Source organism: Choloepus didactylus, chromosome 19 (genome assembly GCF_015220235.1).
Source record: "Choloepus didactylus isolate mChoDid1 chromosome 19, mChoDid1.pri, whole genome shotgun sequence".
Classification (NCBI taxonomy): Eukaryota; Metazoa; Chordata; class Mammalia; order Pilosa; family Megalonychidae; genus Choloepus; species Choloepus didactylus.
The window spans coordinates 24379891-24396611 of NC_051325.1; the positions used below are offsets into that span (position 1 = coordinate 24379891).

General features: G+C 40.1%; 1 protein-coding gene across 2 annotated transcripts in view; it reads right to left on the reverse strand.

Moving 5' to 3' along the window:
- SNAP25 (synaptosome associated protein 25) overlaps nt 1–16721 on the reverse strand; it is a 90228-nt gene that overhangs the window by 23226 nt on the left and 50281 nt on the right. For both annotated transcript variants that reach the window (XM_037811598.1, XM_037811599.1), the window contains exons 2-4: nt 9012–9146; nt 7062–7103; nt 219–267 (exon numbers count right to left, since the gene is read on the reverse strand). In XM_037811598.1, coding sequence (XP_037667526.1) covers nt 219–267; nt 7062–7103; nt 9012–9083 — 163 coding nt within the window. In that variant the 5' untranslated portion in view covers nt 9084–9146. The remainder of the gene's footprint in view (nt 1–218; nt 268–7061; nt 7104–9011; nt 9147–16721) is intronic.

A 16721-nucleotide genomic window follows, 5' to 3' on the forward strand; every position in this document is an offset into this window, starting at 1 on the left:
AGAACCTTACATTCAATTACGAAGAAGCCTTCAACATTTCTGTGCATTTATCAGTCTTTGCAACAGAGGAAGGAAAAGAGCACGAGTTAAGAATTGTAGAAATTCCACACTTACATAAGTAACACATGTCCAAATGACCAGCTGCATATGCACACATAATAAACAACGCACTTCATTTGGATGGGGAATTGTTCTTACTTGAAGAAATCTGAACTTACCTCCTTGTTCATCCAACATAACCAAAGTCCTGATACCAGCATCTTTACTCTACATCCCAATAATGGTAGCAAAGTTGAAAAGGAGTTAGAGAGAGAAAAGAGAGAAAGAGATATCAGTAAGGTGACGATTAGCCCTAGAAATGGAAAATGAGGAAGGACAAAAGGAAAAAAGGGGGGAACCTATCAAGTGCACTGAGGGGCTGGAGAGGGACTTGGAGGAGGGGCAACCTGTGATTCTCTCAAGAGGGGTGGCAGGAGTGGGGGTGGGGGGTGGAGAACAATCTACAGAGAGCAGGGGTGGGGAGGCAGCTTGGCATGGAATTTGGACATACTTGATATGATTGATTTGACATTTGGAAACTAAAAATGCTGATTGTTTTATAACACCAACCACAGAAAGGCAATCTTTCAAAGTCTTCTAGACTACATTAAATCTTCTCCTCTGGCACAAGATATCAGAAACCCTCCATGTAAAGTGGGGAAGGATGCACAACTAGGAAGATAGGAAAGAATCTTGAGGGGGGATATTTTTACATTTCTCAAAAGAAAGCATGGCTCCATGAAGGTGGAGAAACACACAACTCACATTTTCTCTCTAGAAAGAAGTTCTGCAAAATTTAGAAAAGGGGTTGACTGAGGAGAAATTAGCGTTCTTTATTCTGAAGTTTAAAATTCTGCACAATGATACAGTGTGAGAAAATATTCCTCCCAAAGCTTTTACTTTGGTTCTTTTGTGCAGAAGTCTTTAAAAGGAGCTCCCCATGTCACTCCTTATTATCCAAATAAACCAAACACCCCCTGAGCTATCTGGGAGAGTTGCAGAGTAGGAGTTGGTGGGCAGGGGAGAAGGAGCAGAGAAACTCTCATCCTCTTATTTAGGAATCATCAAATCTCAGAATTTTAGTTAGTTAAGTAAAGACCTTCCATTTGACCAGGTGACTGTTAATAAGTATAAAATAGCTTAGCTTATAGTTCAGATTAATTAGTTTTTCATGTAAAGCTCATGGTGGACCCCAGAATAAGTTCTCAAATAAGACATCTTCCATAACCCCATTTATTTTTCCCTGACCTTTAAGAAAGAGACAGAGAGATGTTAGTGGAGGTCAACAGCATTTTTTGTTGTTGTTGTTGTTTGTTTTGTTTTATTTTGTTTTGTTTTAATAAAGCAGTATTTGAACAATTAAATTCCCACAGTGCTTCTAAAATGTAAAACAAAGCACTGAAAGTGATTACTGTGAGCTTTTACACACTCACCTCTTCACGGAATGTGTGCAGTTAAGTCTCCTGGATACAAAAGCCATTCACTTTTGAACACACGGTGATAGGTTTGAGTTGCAAAGTCAGGATGTAGTTTGCAGAAGAAGGCATAGAACGACTTCAGTCTGGACAGTACAGACTCTGGAGCCAGTGGCCTGGGCCAGGAGCCTACTGATTTCATTTCCTAGCTTTGGGAACTTGGGCAAGTATCTTAATTGCTCTATGCCTCAGTTCTCTCATTTTAATATAGGGATAAGAGTAACCTGCACTGCACTGGGGTTGTTATGTGAATGAAATGAATTAATATGTGCACTGGGCTAGAATGGTGCCTGGCTGATAGTAAGCATCACAGAAGTGCCTATAAAAGATATACATTCAGAAAATGCATTGATAGCAGGATATCTAGGCAGACTAAAAAATATTGGCATGACCAACTACAGTCAGAAGCTTCTAGACCACTACTTCTCAAACTTTAATGTGCAATGAACCCCTTGCGGGTCTTGTTAAAATTCAGATCCTGATTTAGTAGGACTGGGGCAGAGCCCGAGATTCTGCATTTCCAACAAGCTCCCAGGTGAGGACGCAGCTGATGGTGAAAGAGTATGTATTGAGTAGCAAGATTCTAGACCACAAAGCCATTAAATTTTTTTCTTAATAAGCCATTGCTTATTAACAGGAAATTAAGAAAAGAGCAGATGGCTTGCTTATGCAGGCGTATGATGTGACAACGCAAATTCTGGTGAGGACAGGTTGCATCTCCAAGAGTGTTCTCTCCTCTGAGGACTCAACTCGAGGCCAAACATAGGCTCCTTGTTCCATTTTTTTAGACAATTGATGGGCAGTGATTTCCTTTTGGTCAGTCCATTTCTCCTTGGTCTACACTTTCTTGATCTCCTCTATTATGACCACCGATTCCATACACAGCCCTGCTGGTATAATTTCATGTTGGTACAATTTGGTGCAGAATGTTTCAGCACTGGGATGATTCATAGACCTAATTTGAAGGAGTAAGAGTTTTTAGGTTGCCCCAACTTGGGAGATCAGAAGGAGAGAACACTGATCTGGGAGTCAGGAATGTTGGGCCGTGCTCTTAGCTGGACCACCAGCTAGCCGTGAGACCTTGGATGAGTCAACTGGCATTTTAGGTTGTTTCCCCATATTTAAAATAAGAGTTCAGATGCCAAATAAAGTTGGGTAGTTAGTAGGTTGGTTTGTTCACTTGCTTGCTTGCCCACTCACTCATTTATTCATTATTTTATTCATTCATCCATTCCTTCATTTAATAAACATTTACTGAGCCTCCACTTTGCCCCAAGCACTAAGGATAAGACAAATGCATAGCTTCTCACTGTGCCTCTCAGTGTGAGAGCCCATTTGGTTAAGAGGGAAGAGATCTGGGAGTCAGTAATTTTGAATTCTAGACCCATCTTTGTAGTCCTATAGCTCTAGAGGCATCTGCTGTGTGCCTTGGTTTCCCCATCTTAGCCCCTCTACTTCCAGGGTGGTTATGAGGATAAAATGAGCTATAGAATGTAAAATCCTCTAAAAGCTAAACTCTAAGTGAAGCTGCGCTAAGTTCAGGAAGGACCGCATTTAGATGCAAGACTCAATGTGAGCGGAATCTCAATCTGTTTAGAATGAGCTGCTTTGTTTTCTTGGATCATTTTGCTTTTTGTGAGGTACTCAAAGAAAAAAATGAATATTGTAGACGCTGCTGGTGGAAGGGAAGTTAAGCACTGTGTAAAAGAATTCACTCTCTGGAATCACATAGACCTGGGTTTTAATTTCATCTCTGCCATTTGTCAGTTGTGTGTCCCAAGCCAGTTACTTAATCACTCTGTATCTCAATATCTCAACTTCCTTCTTAGTAAAACAGAGATCAAAGTAGTAGGAAAAGGTAGTAAAAGGCACAAGTAAAAAGTACAAGGATTAAATTAGATAGTATTTTGATGATGATGATGGTGACCGCTTCTAACACATGCCTGGCACACAGCAGGCCCTCAATAAATGTCAGAGCTTACATTTGTCTCCACTGTTTTGCTGACAGCTTCTACCCAAATAAATGGATTGTTCTTTGGGGGAACTAGAAGCTCAGGAGAGAAAGACAGGGATGGGGATGAAATTTCAAGGGAGGCAGAATATTACTTTCTCCTATTTCTTAAGGAGTTTTGTTTCAATAGCTGGGAGTGAGAGCAGGTGGTTCTATTTTTAGTTTAGCTCATTTCTTGGTTTCTGTTTGAGATTGCTGGGAAAATGGTCTACTTCAAAACGAGAAGGAATTTTCTTTCTTTTTTCTTTTTATCTCTCTCTCCCTCTTCTACAGATTAACTAAGATAATGTTTATAGAATATTTCTAATCTTTCACTGTTCTAAGATCCTATGCCCAAAGTCCAAAGCATTTGAGCTAAAAATAGAACACTCCAGGTACTCTCTTAACTGTCTGAATTCCAAAAGGTCTTAAATATGCATATCTGAAAAGAACTGCTCAGTCTGAATTTTCCATTTTTACCTGAAAATCTGGCATAACACAGGCCTAGCTTTAGCATGCGTACTCTATTCTTATGGCCAAAGTATCTGGAACGATAAGTTGCATTAAAAGACAAGATGCTAAGATCTATAAAATGTAAGGGAGCATGCAGAAGCCACTCTTTAAATCTCTATGTGGTGCTTTTGAATCGACCAGCCCTATAGCAGCACGGCTTTTCCTCAGCTTTTATAGCCCAAGGTGTTCATGTACAGACTTCATCTGCTGAATTTAACATTAGCAAAATTCACTTGTCTTTGCCTAGCATCAAGCACTCCCTCCTTGAGGATATCTTCATGATCCTCCTGTCAAAATTAACTGTTCCCTCCTCTATGTTCCTAAGGCCTTCCAGGTTATGGCCTTGAATTTGGAGAGCTATTTACATATCTGTTTCTCTGCATAATATCAATTTATATCTTCCCTCCTACCCCCAGAGCTAGGCTTTGCATACATATTTGTTGAAATGCATCCATCAAAAGAGACAGTTCCCAAAGACAGGATGGGAACCAATTTTTACTTGTTGATGATATTCAGCCTTTCTGGACTTTCCCCATTGGCCTCTGTGCATTTTTACATGACCTTTGAAATGCTGATGATAGCATCTATTAAAAAGCAACTCCCCACCCCCACCATCCCATTGGAAATGGTGTGATAGTTTCTGAAGTTACATATTCCACTGAAGGCAGAATCCTTTACCTTAGGGAGTCGTCATAAGTTTAGTAACCTTTTCTGTCTTTGAGACTGAATTTCAATAAGAAATCAGCTCAATTCAAATTACATACCACTGATGTACTTTGGGATCATGGACTTGGGTTTTCAAAATGATTTCTGTCCCTGATGAATATTTAATGCTGATTCTCTTTAAAGAGAATTTCCTTTTTGATTGGAAAGCAGAATATCACCGGAATAGTCAATGCCCTAGACAGAAGGGGTGTTTGACCATAAATATACAATAACCCAGGAGGAAGTAAGAACAGATCAATCTACTCTAATAATGCCTTGCTCATAATTTCCTAAGGATGGAAAGTCTAATAGCCTCCTCTCATTTATTACAGTAGGAGATAGCTTCCATCTGTTTTGCTTTTTATTCTAAGATGCAGCTTCATGCTTGATTGAGAAGCACTTTAGGAGAAACAAATGTAAGATTTGAGAATCTAACTTCAATCAATAGAGCTTTTGAGATTTTTCCCAGAATAAATTAGAGCAGACACTCGTTTTTCAAGACTGGCTGACACTGGCAGCAGTTTAAGAAAACACACAACAAAGAAGTGCCCATGGCCCAAAGACTCCGGACGGGTGAGGGGCCAGTTCAAGGTTGTGCATCCTGAACCAATGTCTCCATCTCTTTCCACATTCTAGGCAGTGTTTCAACATTGTCCACTGAAGATAGTTCTGGTATTTTAGAAACTTACTTCATACATGCATACATGTAAAATAAAATGAAAAATGAGATTGGAGGCTCATATGGTTGAAGGTCATAAAGACAAGTGTCAAGATAATTAAGTCAGTTGACTTCTGGGTTCCTTCTGGCTTCATGTCAGAGCTCACATAGGGATGTTACCAAGGTTCATTCCTTCCATTTGTTCTCATGATAAGTTGGGGGAGAATAAATATGCTCTGAGAAGTTGCCAGAACTCCTAGATGTGGGATATCTGCCTCCTTCTTGGTCCTCAAATATTTGTGTGAGCTGTGATCCCAGGACAGAGTAAAATAACAAACAAAACACCCACACACAAAACAAAGCAAAACAAAGCCACATTTCTCTTCATTTAGAGAATGCTTTCCTGTGCTGTGGAGGGAGCCCTTATTGGGCTCACCTTCCTGAGGGGGTCAGTTTGTGCAAAGTTGCAGCTTGGAACGGTCATTTTTCATGACAACAGATTTCGTTAAGTGCACCACCCCTCTTCCCGGGCCCTGTGCTACTTTCTCCCACCCCTCCTGTGGCAATTCACATTTAGCCATATTTCATTCCTAGCTGAGAAGCTGAAGCTGCAGAAATAAGGTAAGACATTGGCTCTCACTTGGTGAGAGGTGGTTGCGTTTTCTTTTAGCCTTTGTAAAATTTATTCTTTCCCCTTTCATTCCTCGAGCAATCTACAATAGCACGAGGTCAGTACGCTCATTAATTCATTCTGCTAGAGCACACCCAAGATCTCTAAAAACAATAACCACACGTGAATTTATACACTGACCTGCAGTTTCAAAGCTTAGCTAAAACAGCATCTCACAGAATAAAAAGCATTAGGCTTGTTGTATTAGGTTTAAGATAAATATAGCCCATTCCATTCTTTTTCCACTTCATCTCTCCCAATGGACAAGTTCAATTAATCTATTTATTCTTCCTGTTTGACTGCTGTTATACCAAATTGGAATGAGCAAGGTTTATTGCAAATGCCCTTTTGATTCCAATATTGCTATCTTTCCTATTTTACTCACTTAAAATTAGCCTGAGATTCATTAACTGTGCCTCACAAATGGATGTTCAAACTAAAGTCTAGAATATGAAAAGGCTTCTATAGTTTACATTATTGGGCTTGAAATTTCCCTTTGTTGAATTTTCTTACTATTTCATAAATTTGAGTACCTGACTTTAAATATAACAATTTCCAAAAATGATGTGCCTATATGGATAAATAGTTTTACAAGCCATTTATGTGGCTCTACTCAGAATGTCAAGATTAGGTGTGACTTACAGGTGTCAAAATCATTACAAATTCAGTTTTGATGTAGATAATTTCTTTGTATATTAAAAATCTTTCTGATTTGCTTAGAGTGATTCAGTCTTTGTGATTTCTTGGGAGCATTTATTTGGAGATACTGCCCTTCTTAATTTCCCAGACTACAAAGTTGGCCTCTGGCTGGGAGGGAGAGTAAACACCCCTGGATGGTTGTTTGGCAACTTAAATACACACAGCATCGCCCTTACTGGATGACTTCCTGGTTGGCTAAATTAACACTGGAATCAATGGGATCACACCCGGGGAAGGGCATTAGGGTCTAGGAAAAGATTATGTAAGCATAAGGGATCAATTTCTTTATTGTAAAATACAGTCACTCCTTACCTCTTCAACTAGTTGCAGCATACGACGGGTGCTTTCCAGTGACTGAAAGAAAAAAACATAACTATTACTAGTGCAGGATCCAGAGGACTTGCAAAATCATAGAAATACTTTCTGCACTCACAAAACACAAAGGGTCACTATCGCATATTCTTTTAAGTTTGCAACTGAAGCACAAAAAGTCTTTCCATTTTCAATCTCTTTGCTGTCAGGCTTTCTACATGATAAGATTCTCTAAAGCAATTACATTATAGCTTATCTTCAAAAAATCAAAACTATAGGAAACTGATCTTGACATAAAAGACAAAATAATCTGGAAAAGAAAATCTTGCATGTGCAGGATGCATGAAAAATTATCTCAAATACCCAGAGGAATAATTTGGTGGGAATACTGAATTTTGAACACAATTTTTCAGGAACTGGGATGAATATAGTAACATCAAGTTTCTTATAAAGCTCCTAGAAACATAATTGGAAGTTCTTATCAACAAAATTAATATGCTGATTTAGGGTGGAAAAAAATCAAGTATGTTAGAAATAAATAGCCTATGGGAAACAAAAATAATAATTATCTTCAACCCTAGGTAAGAAAAAAATGGGATGGAAAGACTGAACTCAGCACTGGTCCCTTGGGCAAAATAGTGTCACTTTTTTTGTAGTTCCTTTGAAACTATTTCAATCCAACAATGAGTGTGATTTCTAAAAGCAAGTGACAAATTTAATTTGGACAAGAGTCTTCAGGAACCTAAAGAATGTTAACTTCCCTTCCAGTAAGTGCTGTCAGTAGGTTGCTTTTTGGGATAGATTGGCGGTAAGCCATGGATCACTGGTAAATGTTTAACAACTGGCTCTCCAGAAAAAACATATGAATATATATATGTATTTAATTAAGTTCATTATTTGTATGAGACAAAGGAAGAGTAGCACACAACTTACAAATAATAATAAAATATGTAATATTCTTTAATGTAAATTCCATTCAGCCAATTGAGTCTCACAGAATGCTTTTGCTGATTTTTGCTGAACTCTTATGTCTGTAGCCACCCATTTGATGAGCAAGTCCTGTTCAGGCATGAATGTTGGTTTTTTTTTTTTTTTTTTCATTTATATCAATGATTAAAATGAAAGTGAAATAATGAAGATACATGTTAGAGCTTTACTAGTTCATCGATGATGAATAATCCCTCAATTTTTCTGTGTTATTTTTAATGTAATGGCTGCAGATGAAACACACTTTTAAGTTTAATCTGCATTATTAAACACTTTCTCCATCACTTTGTTAAGCCTAGATGATCAACCACAAAACAATATTAAACCCTGGTTTGTAGTGTTTGCCATTTCAGTGGTATAAATACTTCCACTATGTCTGATTTCTAATCACCAAAAAGACATCACTGAAACGTGAAGTTGGCAAGAGATGTGCAGTAATCCATATATTTTATGTGGTATTCTCTCCGTACAGATGCAATAGATACAAATAACCTCAAGAGCATAAAGAGCAGTAAAACGTAGTAAAATAATTAGGAAGCGATGACTCTTGAGTATTCATTTACCTCTGCGTTTAAAGTAATTTATCTCATCATCAGCTTATATAATTTAAATTTTAACGATGGCTGTGCTTAACAGCTGATTCAAAACGTAAGAATCAGCTGTTGGAATTGAGCCAGCTCCAGCACATCACTAGCAGTAAAACACCCAAAGACGATGCTTTTCTCAGAACCCCTTGACTTCTCTAGATTTATAAAAACTGGGGGTTTGGGCCAGGCGGTAATTTGGAAGCAGGTTTTGCCATCAATCCGTTCCTGTCCTACAAGTCCTTTAGGTGTATAAGTCAAAGCCACACCATTCTTCTTCCTGTTTGAGAGCCGCAGAAGTCCTCTTCCCACCTGAACCCGGATGAGACAAGCCCCCCAGCGCGCACCTTCCGCCTGCCGCCCCTCCGCCCGGCCTCACCTCATCCGCCAGCTGGTCCGCCCGCCGCTGCATCTCCTCCAGCTCATTGCGCATGTCCGCGTCCTCGGCCATCTTAGCGGTGGGGGGGGCTGGGCGCCTGGGCTGGGGGCTCAGTGATGGGTTCTGTCACAGCACCTGGGAAGAGAGAGATTAGAGACTGTGACAGGTTATGGGTGTGCCTGTAAGTGTCCCCAGGACCATCCCAAAGAGAGGAAAGTCTAAATAGGCCACACTGTGCCCCGTGGCGCAGTCGTCGCCTGGCTGAAAGCCAAACTCAGACACGGATCAGCAGAATTATGGTATTTTCCCGAAGACTATCGTGAACATACAGGTGCCAGCTTTATCAAGGAGACGGATACCTGTCTACCTATGAAGTATTTTTTAAGACACAAATCACCCAATGGTTGGGAACGATGAGATGGAGGAATGTGGTTATGGGTTAGTGTTTGGTCTCACATTTATTTATTTTTATCTTATTTTTATTTTAATACCTTTATTGAGGTATAATTGACATAAACTGCATACAGATGAAGTATAGAATTTGGTTTTGCCATCTGTATACACCTGTGAAACCATCACCACAATCAAGATAATGAATATATCCCTCACCCACAAAAGCTTCATCAAGGCTTTTGTAATCCCACACTGCTCCCCGCCCCATCCCACTCTACCCCCCTCCTCAGCAACCACTGTTCTGCTTTCTGTCACTATAAACTAGTTTGCATCTTCTAGAATTACACAGTATATACTAATTTTTTTGTCTGGGTCTTTCACTTAGCATAAGTGTCTTAAGATTCATCTGTGTTGTAGCACTTATTAATAGTTCATTCCTCCTTATTGCCCAATAGTAGTCTATTGTAATTAAAGACATTTTGGGGTAAAAGGTGACTATTGATCAGAAACATCTGTAGTGAACTTTTATATGAGAGAGAAATATTGTTTCAGAAGTTAAACTACTGAAAATGTAGTTTCTTTATTATAGCAGCTGGTTTTACACTAAAGAATGAAGGCCTGAGGAAACTTACAATGGAATAGAACATTGCCTATGAGCATGATTTCTCAACAAAGAAACGCATTTGTGTTTGTCCTCTATTGAAAACTGAAGCTGGGAAGGGAAATTAGATGAAGCGCTGTGGGGCAATGCTATGTTTTGTTTCATTTTATATACGAGACTGCTTTTTGCAAAAAGAAGGTGAAAACTCTTCATCAAAAGATTGCAGTGATAGCCTCATTGGGAAGTGAAGTTCACAGAGGCAGGCCCTCCGTCTGAGCCCGGGGTACTGAGCTCTGGGACCCCATTTCCCAGACCTGCTGCTATACTGCTTTCTCAATAGATGAGATTGGATTCCTCTGGGGATTTTTAATTTAGTACATGTTATTAGATTCATATTTATTGCTCTTGTGAAATAACTCATACTATTCAGGGATCTTTGAAAGGAGGAATCCTAAAATGAAACTTTTTTGGAGATAATAGATTTCACAGTTTATTTTCTACCCAGTGATTCTTGGGCAAAGCGACAAGTACCAAGTCATAGTTGAAAGAGAATAAAAATGCTTCAGGGCTGATCCTAATACAAGCCTTAAAATACAAAGTAGTAAGCTTGTGTCAGATTGGTTTTATGGGCAGTCATCAAAAAAAATTGACAGGGCATCATACCACAAGCCTACTAATTTCGGAACACCTATACTGGCTACCAGAATATGTGCTCATAATATGATGTAGAGCTTCGTGTTTTACTTAAATACAGGTCTGTGTATTACTATGGTATAATACTTCTAATAACAATATCTCCATTTTAGAAATTAGGAATCTAGGAAACGGAATCTGGAAGGAATCTGCATCAAGTCATTCTTGAATCTATAAGACAAGCAGAAACAAAATCCCAATGTTGGCCTTAGTGACTGGGGATCTACCTTCCAGAAAAAAAATGGTGAACTGAGGGAAGGTTTAGAAGATTGAGTGTGGCAGGTAGTTTGGTGGAGTGTATAAGGGCTTTGGTGTCAGAATGATCTGGTTGGATTCTTGGCTTGGGCACTCAGTAGCTAGGTAATGCTGGCCTCAGTTTTCTCAACAGGGCAAATGATACCAATCTCAGTGCTTATGTAGGAAAACAAATTCTAGAAAGTTCTGACCAACATTATTTGTAAAGATGTGGAAGTTTAATATGCAGAAAGCCTGGCCCTTTCAGGATAGGTCTGCCCGCTCTGCTAAGCTTGGAACAAATCCACTATTTGTTAATTAGTTTGCTTTAATGACGGCTGGGCCCCCGGCACATGCTTATCACCCAGGGCAGCCTGCAACCTGGGAAACCAGCAGAGTGCCGAGCCTCCCTGAGCAGCACCTCTTGCAAGATCACCATGTGGAGACAAACAGGAGCTCCTTCTCACCCTGCTCTCCATCTGTGGATTCTGCTGTTTGGGTTCCTTAGGGGTAATTTCTCCCATCAGTCTCAGTAGGCAACTGACCTTTCCTTTTAATAGACCAGTTTGTTAGGAGGCAGGGGGCCATGTGCTTTCAGACCTGCAGGACTGTTGCTATTGCCCACTGCCACAGGTGTGCTTGCTGATGGATGTTTGTCTCCTCTCTCACTCTCTCACACATACATGTACACATGCACACACGTGCATGCACACACACACAGAAACACACACACATGGGCCTCAAGCGTTTCCTTTCAAAGTTGCTACTTTCAGCATCTGAAGAACAGGTGCAGGGATCCCTGGCTCCAAGCTGATGGCCATAGCCAGGATCTGGGGTGATGGGCACTTGGTGCGATGGCACAAAAGCCACGGTGGTAGACACCCTTGTTTTCATCACTTTCAAGTCCCCCAGGAAGCTCCCACCTTCACATGGCCTTTGTGCTGCTCTAAAATGCTTGCACGTGCATGATTTGGGAGGAAGGGTGATGAATCCAACAGCTCTCTAATGCTCAGCATCTGAAAGCTGGAAAAGCAATGCCCACTGTTGGGGACTGAATCACGTGCCCTCACTAAAGCCATGCTCAAGTCCTGATCTCTAGTCCTTGGGTGTGAGCCCATTTGTAAACAGGACCTTTGAAGGTGTTATTTGAAAAGCTGTGCCCAGACTGAGTGTGGGTGGGCTTTCATCCGTTACGGCTGAAGTCCTCATAAGCAGAGGAAATTTGGGCACAGTCAAGAGAAGCAGAGAAAGAGAGAGAGATCGCCATGTGACAGGGGCAGAAACGCAAGCCAAGGAATCCCTAGGATTGCTGGCAAGCCAGCACCAGCACTGCAGACTCTGGGAAAAAGCATAGCCTGGCGATCCCTTGATGTTGGACTTCACTCCTCCAAACTGTGAGCCAATAAATTCCTGTTGTTTAAGCCAATCAGGGTGTGGCATTTGTCACAGCAGCCCTGGAAAACTAAGACACTCACTCCCCTAATAAGAATGGAGGGTCCACAGTTGGCATGCTTATGGCTAGTGCTTGATAAATTGTCCCCCAAATCCCAAACCCCAAACCCATGTGTATTAGCATTCTAAGAGACAGCAACCAAAGAGGCATAATGACATTGGCTAACAGCCATTTGAGGAGCTAAAAGGATGTGAAATGGCATTTATTATCTAGGCAGCATGTAGCATTTCACTCACATTAGCACATTAAACCATTATCCTGTGTGTTGCCCAAGATGGTAGCATGGACCCAGCCAGCATATCCATAGTAATGAGGAAATTAGGAAGCAGAGGCACTCAAAACTAGTCCCTAGGGCTCTCATGTAAGGCAAGCTCCCAGTCCACTCAGGGCCCGCTGGCGATCTTTTAATTATCTTGAAATCACTATGTCCATCCAAAGGTCTGGCCCCTAGTAGGTGCTCAATTCATGCTTATTGAGTTGCTGAATGAACGAATGAACAAATGAACTATTCTGACACCCCCGGGTAGTATTTAACGTCCCTAAATCAGCACTTCTCAAGGTGCGGTCTAGGGTAGGGATTATCAAACTTCAGTAGGCATCAGAATCCCTCAGACTGCTGGGTCTTACCGTCAAAGATTCTGACTCAGTCAATCTGAGATTGGATCCCAGATTCTGCATTTCTTTCAAGCCCCATGGTGATGCTGATGCTGCTGGTCAGCAGACACACTTGAAGTAGCTCTGAGCTAGAGAACACTCTCACCTGGGATGTTCATGTCACCAGGTGGGGTGGTGGGAAGGTCCCACGGTCATTTAAGGTGGGGAAACAGTGGGCTAAACCAGGGGCCAGGGAATTACAGTTCATGGGTCAAACCCAGCACACTGCCTGTTTCTGTACATTTTTAAATGGTTAAAAAGACTGAAAAGAAGAATATTTTATGATATGGGAAAATTACACGAAATTCAACTTTCAGAGTCCATAAATAAAATTTTTGGAGCACACCCATTCCCATTCTTTTGCCTATTGTCAGAGAGACCCCAGGGCTATATAAAGTTAAACAGAAATCCTTACGGCAGCTTTAAAGATACACAGTGCACTGTACATCTCTTACAGAGACAAAGTGCGGGGTACATTTTCCCTCTGTATTTGTTGGTAGAATCCCCTTTTCATGGGACTTCCTGTGGGATTTGTGTTTCCTAGAACATATTTTTAAAAAAGAAATGAAGCATGGAGTGAAAAAAATGCCTTTGGGTTGACTGTATCTTCTGGGTTTAAGGACAGCAAATCTAATTTGATCCATGTAAGTGTTCACAAGGTTATTGGGTGCCCATGTGGTCCTTCAAAAGAGTCCTTATTTCCATGATGACCTGAAATGCTTCCCAGCCCCAGCGGCAGAAACTTCTGAGGATCTGCTGCTGCTATCGAGTTATGGTACAAAGTGACTGCAGTTATTCCTCGGTAACAAGTGTAATTTGTAAAGCTCCTCGTCCTTCAATGGTGCACGCATGTCGACTTGCATCATTTGACAGACAAGGGGCAAATGGCCCCTGGAGAGGACCCTCTTATCCTTGTAGTGGGGCCTACTTACTTACATGCATTAGGGTAAAACTGCTTTGTTGCTTACATCTAGAATCAAATATAAGGTTAGGGCCCAGGTGGCACAGGTGAGTGTGGGCTATAGGGGTGTGTGCTTTTTGATGTACAAGAGATATGGATGTTATGCTGGGCGCACTGGCCCTTAGTCCAAGCACCATAAGGCAGGTGTAGGAAGAGTGCCCTCTGAGCTGGTATCTACTTCTGCCCATGTTTTCCCTTTTAGTGAATTAAAAAACAAAACAAACAAAAAGACAACCCCAAAAAACGATACCAAAACTATATACCAATTCCCATAGGTTGAATTATCACAGAGTACTGAATCCTACATTTTGAATTCAGTGTTTCCCTATGCTGTTAATCATTTGACCGGCTCTTCTGCAGGGTATATCTCTCTCCTGTAGACCCTGCCTGCTTCTGGTGAGATGTACATTCAAATTCAATAACAGTTTACTAAAGACTCATTATATTCAAGGTTCAGACAGCCAGCAAAGACAGAAGGAGAACAAAGGGACTCTTTAATCCAAGTAAGACAACTCTTTTTTATTATTAATAAAAGCCACATTAGCAAACACTTAATGAGTACTTACTCTTTGCTAGACACTGTTTTAAGAGCTTATCAAATAATCACCCGTATAAACCCTTCCATGAGCCGGTGGCGTATGCGTGGAAAGGTAGCATAGTGGTATCGTTCTCACTGACAAACAGCTGAATTTCAGAGCCGGAGTTTGGGTCATTTTCAAAAGCCTGTTTTCAAAGCGTATTTATTCTCAAAGCAAGTTGAATGGAGATTTTGTCTTTTAATTAAAAACTGGGGACCTTTGTATTTTTAGCTTCATTACATATTGGAAAATAATATAGGGTAGATTTTTTCAAATTATTTATCATCTCTAATATATTTTTAGTCTCCAGTTCCTTTTTTTTATTCTTATTTTATTTCTCCTGTCTTCCTATGTAGTGTTATTTTGTTGTTCTTTTTCTATCTTCTTTAATTGACAGAAGATTCAGGTATTTTTCACTTCTCTTGGTTTAAACCAGGCTCACTATAAATTTCCCTCCATGTGTTGTCTGTTTCTGTGGCTGTATCCTACAGGTTTTAGAATGTGGTATGTCCTTTGTTATTCATTTCTAAATACTTTAAACTTCGTCTTTCATTTCCTCCGTACTCAAGAATTATATGAAAGTGTAATTTTAAAATTTAAATAATAGAGTTTAAAAAATAATTCCTAATTTCATTTTTATTTTGGTCAGTGAATGTGACCTATATGAATTTTTTGCCTTCTGGAAAGTGCTGAGATTTTTTTTTTTTTTTTTTTTTCCAGATTTCCTTTTGCATCGCAATACATGGTCAGTTTCTGAGAATGTTTAATTTGTGTTTGAAAAGAAACTGGATGCTGCCTTTGACTCTACCTACCTACGTACTTATATCAAATCAAGCTGAAAAGGAAGGTCTATGATATCCAAACTCCCTAAAATGCTTAGTCAACTTGATCAATTGACTTCTGATAGGAGTGTGTTCAAGTTTCCTACATTGACTGCAGCTTTATCATTTTCTTCTTATATATTTCCATCCATTTCTGCTTTTTACATTTTGCAGCTGTGTTATTGTCATATGTATATAGATCCATGACAGTATTAAAGATTAGTATTGCTACACAACATTCCTCTTCACTCTATTATTTATGTTGCACAATTTTGGTCAGACTCAAGGGTCTGGAATGTCAGCCTTATCCCTTTCATCTTCCTAACACAAACCAACAAAGCAAAAACGACGACGACGACCACAAACCCTTATTAAGCGTCCGAGGTAGAGGCAGCTCTCATTTGGCTCATGGCTCAGGCTATCAGTGAGGGAGGCCCCTGTTTTCTCTGGGTCTCTGTCCTCAGCTTCCAGAAGGAACCAGTTTGTCTTCACAGGACAGTACTGGGATCCATCTGGAGGCAGGAGCTAATTATCTCTTCCCCCTGACAGTAATGGCGTGAGAATGTGTTCAAAGATAGGACTAGTGCTATTCTTGTCACTGGATGACAGTTCTCCCTGAAGTTAATGCAACTCTAAGTTCCCCAGCACCCATCTAAGGAACAGTTAAGCCTACTGAGGGCCCTGAGACAACCCTCTAAGACTACTTCGTGCATCAAGAGCAGGTGAGTGATATTGGTGATGAGGTGGTTTTCCTTCACTTTTCTAAATATTCAAAATTCACCCCAGGTTTGAAGCAGCCTTTCCCTATTAAGAAAATCAGCTGTGTTTATTCCAACATTCAGTGTCACAGTAACTCTTTTTCTTTTTAATTTAATTTTATTGAGATTGTTCACATACCATACAATTATCCAAAGATCCAAAGTGTACAATCAATTGCCCCCGGTACCATCATACAGCTGTGCATCCATCACCACAATTAAGTTTTTTTTTTCTTCAATTTTTAGAACATTTTCATTACTTCAGAAAAGCAATAAAGACAAAGAAAGAAAACTCAAATCCTCCCATACCCCTAATCACCTCCCTCCTCCATTACTGACTCATAGTATTGGTATAGCACATTTGTTACTGTTGATGAAAGAATGTTAAAATACTACGAACTGTAGCACATAGTTTGCAATAGGTATATATATTTTTCCCTATATATCCATCTATTATTAGCTTCTAGTTATAGTATTATACATTTGTTCTACTTCATGGAAGAGATTTCTAATATTTGTACAGTTAATCACAGACATTGTTTACCACAGGATTCACTGTTTTAT